Here is a 4,081-nt window from a genome sequence, read left to right on the forward strand (position 1 = left end):
TCTAATGGCAAATATAATTATGCAGCTAAGTTACTTCTCAAATATGCAGATAGATCTTTTTTCAAACTCTGTGAGGACCTCTCTAGATTCTTAAAGACCGGCGCCTCGGTTTGCGCAGTGCTTGAGGACAATATAACTTCGGTTTGAGAGAATGTGAAATTAGGTTTCCAGATAGGCGAAATGCGTTCAGTGAATAATGGCAAAAGCGTGACTTACACTTGAGAAATAACCTTGCACTAAGTTTTAAATATCTGACAAAGTTTATTTAGAATGGCCAACAAATTGTAAATAGGCCTAGGGCATTCGTAAATTTTTGTCTTACCAAAACCATCTGCTGTTTTACCATGGCTTAGACACAGTGTTGATACTGAATAGCCTGTGCGTAAAACACTCCTGGGCCTCTTTGAAACGTTTCATCCCTCTGATCCTATAAACACCTTAGGAAATAAACTCTAAAAGTTAATAATTAGCAGTGAGAATTGGTCTAGGTTTGATTGTATCCCTCTAAATTAAGTGCTGGCACGTCTGAGAAATGCCATGGCGCTTTAATCTCCTCCTGCGCGCGCGCTCAAGGGTGACAGGAGCAGTAATAAGCTTGCGCGTAAATAAGTTGGAAACTTTAATTAATAAACAGGAACTGCGCTCCACGCGCACATCATTCCACAGTCAGACCCAATGGACCAACACTGGGACTCACTTCCGGTTCGACTAGCTGTAACCCTTTCCTGTCCTGCAGCTCCTCTTCCAGAGGCGGAGGTTGGTGTACCTGCGCGGTCATTGGCTGCGGCGCACAGCTATTGCGTTACAGTCTAGCTGTGAGTGGTCGTGGAGGCTGTCAGTCAGTGGCTGGCTGATGCCGAGGCTCTAGAGAGAGGGAGATGTCAGAGGCTGAGCTGCTCCCTCCCTTCAGTAGCACTAGTGGGGTTCAGCAGCCAGCATGGCCACAGCTGCCTCCAGCCCCTACACCCTGCTCAGCTCCAGCCCCATGATCCACCCGGACACCCAGGCCATGCAGCCTGCTAGCCCCTTCAGAGGCCACCAGAAACTCCTCCAGAGCGACTACCTGCAGAGCGTCCAGAGCAACGGCCACCCCCTCGGGCACCAGTGGGCGAGCAGCCTGTCGGAGGGCAGTCCCTGGTCGGCCTCCGTGGAGCAGCAGGACGTCAAACCAGGCCGAGAGGACCTCCAGCTCGGTATCATCCATCACCGCTCCCCGCATGTAGCGCATCATTCGCCCCATCACAACAACCATGCCAACCATCCGGGAGCCTGGGGAACTCCAGTGTCCCATAACTCCTCCATCACCAGCGGACAGCAGATCAACATCTACTCCCAGACGGGCTTCACTGTCAACGGCATGCTGGACCACGGTGGACTCACACCTCCACCCAACCCGCAGGGCCAAGGCATGCACCCCGGCCTCAGGGACACACTCAGCCCCGAGCACAGCGACCTCGGTGGTCACCACTGCCACGACCACTCAGACGAGGAGACGCCGACTTCGGACGAGCTGGAGCACTTTGCCAAGCAGTTCAAACAGCGGAGAATCAAGCTGGGCTTTACGCAGGCGGACGTGGGTTTGGCGCTGGGCACGTTGTACGGTAATGTTTTTTCCCAAACCACCATCTGCAGGTTCGAAGCGCTGCAGCTGAGCTTTAAAAACATGTGCAAACTAAAGCCGCTGCTGAACAAGTGGCTGGAGGAGGCAGACTCGTCAACAGGCAGCCCTAGCAGTATAGACAAGATAGCAGCTCAGGGGAGGAAGAGAAAGAAGCGGACGTCCATCGAGGTCAGTGTGAAGGGAGTTCTGGAGACGCACTTCCTCAAGTGTCCCAAGCCCTCCGCGCAGGAGATCTCCACGCTGGCGGACTCGCTCCAGCTGGAGAAGGAGGTGGTGCGCGTCTGGTTCTGTAACCGGAGGCAGAAAGAGAAGCGCATGACACCGCCGGGAGAGCCGCCGCCGCACGAGGGACCGTACTCTCACAGCGGGAGCGCAGGAGACGCCTCCTCGTGCCACGATCTCTGACCGAGGCACCGGGAGGAATCCCCGGCGAGACTCTAGAGCGCACGGGCGCACGGTGGCAACTTCTCCCCGTGCCCGTCCCGTACAGACTCCTGATGACTCCAGCACTGAAACACGACAATAACAATAACAGAAAATACCCGTTCAGCCTTCGTCATTTTATATTTGTCATGAGGGCATTATTCTAGCGGCATATGATACGTCACATTTCAAATCACTTGTGGAGCCCGTCAATTTCCAAATTATTTTCTACATCAAGGATATAAATACAAAATGTGCCTAATAACCTGCCAGCGCCTTTGGTTTATGTCACCATTTTGCATCAGCTCAATAATAATGATAGGAATACAGTTGGGACTGATGATTTTGTTTTTGTTTTCTTTTCGTTTGTTTTGTTTTGCCAGTGTTTTGGCTTTTCACAGTCAACTTACTTGTCAATATAGCTTTCACACAATTCTCTTATGCTTCCGTTTGTATGATCAGTGAGTGAGACACGAATATTAATACAGGCTCTATCACTTTTTAATTGATTTGATGCGCCAGTGTTTGGAGAACACAGAGGCCATTTTACAGTCCACCTCATGCATCCTTCGGGCTTGCAATGCTTTTGTTTTACATATTTACATCCATTATTTTGTAACATATATCTGTAGCAAATCTGTAATTATTTTTGCATATAAATAGGCCCTCATTTCAGTCTTTAGAGGTATTGCTATCCAACAATATAGCACTTGGAGGATTATTATTGTTATTATTATTTTTTAAATCAAAGTCCTCACCCTATCCTGTTAGTTTATGAAGCAACACACAGTTACAGTTTTCGCCTATTTATAAATTCATTTATTTGATTTCAATCATCTTCGACCATATAAACTGTGTGGACTCTGAAACAGAGCCGTGAATATAAAGAGGGGATGATGACGCTATACACCTGCCTATAATTTTATTGTACGTTCTGTATCAAAAATTTTATAATCTTAAATACTCCTGTTATTGGTTTATTTCTTAAGTATTTTTTCGAATATTGTACAGTTTTGTATATTACCCTTTTGAAGTCATTAATTTAAACAAATGCTCTTAGTTATTCATGCACTTAATTAGCAATGTAAAAACAATATTTTCAGTAAGATTTGACTGTTTCGGCGCTTTTATTCCAAATTTCGATGACAGCTCAAGCAATTATTTATTTTCAGTATAAAGCTTGTATTATGTTTTGAAATAAACTATGTATGTTGTAATAAACAACTTCTTGCTACAACTGTCCACTGTCCAAATTTAGCATTTGCCATGAATTTGATATGATTTGATTTGGGGTTTATTTTCTAAGCAATATAAAAATAGAGCAATTCTTATTCTTCTTATTATAATAAGTTCTGTAAATTAAATATTCTGTATTTTTTGTGCCATGGTCAAGCTTACTTCTTAAAATTATAATTATGACTAATACTAGTGGTTTCTCAGCATCAGATGCCCATAATCATTACACTAATATTATCCTCGATTTAAACGTAGCACATTTTCAGCCCACATAGCTTACTATTATTCTTTAGCACTATACAGTAACTGTTACTGTAACTTTTACACAACTTTAATGTCATGTCAACGGGTTAGTTTCGCAAAGTTCACCGTTTATTGTCAGTTAACAGCTGTAAAATATCCACTGGTTCGACGGGACCTTGGATGCGGCTCTGCAGGGTCTGCGGATCAGAGAAAACTGAGAAGCTTTCTCCAGCAGTTCCTCTGAAATGTTATTGTCCGGGCCCTCTGCCCTATTCAATCAGACATGCGTGATTTATCGCCTGGGCCGCTGGGCCTGACAGCAAAACACAATGACACACACACACACACACACACACACACACACACACACACACACACACAATCAGAAGCAGATGAATCTCATTTCAAAGACTACAGCTGCGTATAATTGGGCAAGGGCAAAATATAACTATATTCCTAAAAATCATAATGCCTAAAAATAATTTGGAATCGTTTTGAAATAAGTAGGCCTATAGATGCAGTGCTACTTAAATGATTCAAAAATAGAGCTGGAGAGGG

At 45.0% G+C, this 4,081-nt stretch overlaps 1 protein-coding gene across 1 annotated transcript; it reads left to right on the forward strand.

Moving 5' to 3' along the window:
* Positions 1 to 861: 861 nt before the first annotated feature.
* Positions 862 to 3,194, forward strand: LOC115366539 (POU domain, class 3, transcription factor 4-like). The gene has a single exon (XM_030062041.1). The coding sequence runs from the start codon at positions 938 to 940 to the stop codon at positions 2,024 to 2,026; it is 1,089 nt and encodes a 362-aa protein (XP_029917901.1). The 5' UTR covers positions 862 to 937; the 3' UTR covers positions 2,027 to 3,194.
* The last annotated feature ends 887 nt before the right edge of the window (positions 3,195 to 4,081 follow it).

Source organism: Myripristis murdjan, chromosome 10 (genome assembly GCF_902150065.1).
Source record: "Myripristis murdjan chromosome 10, fMyrMur1.1, whole genome shotgun sequence".
In the NCBI taxonomy this organism is placed as follows: domain Eukaryota; kingdom Metazoa; phylum Chordata; class Actinopteri; order Holocentriformes; family Holocentridae; genus Myripristis; species Myripristis murdjan.

Coding starts and splice junctions, on each gene's coding strand:
- LOC115366539 (XM_030062041.1), top strand. CDS start 938: ATGGCCACAGCTGCCTCCAGCCCCTACACCCTGCTCAGCTCCAGCCCC.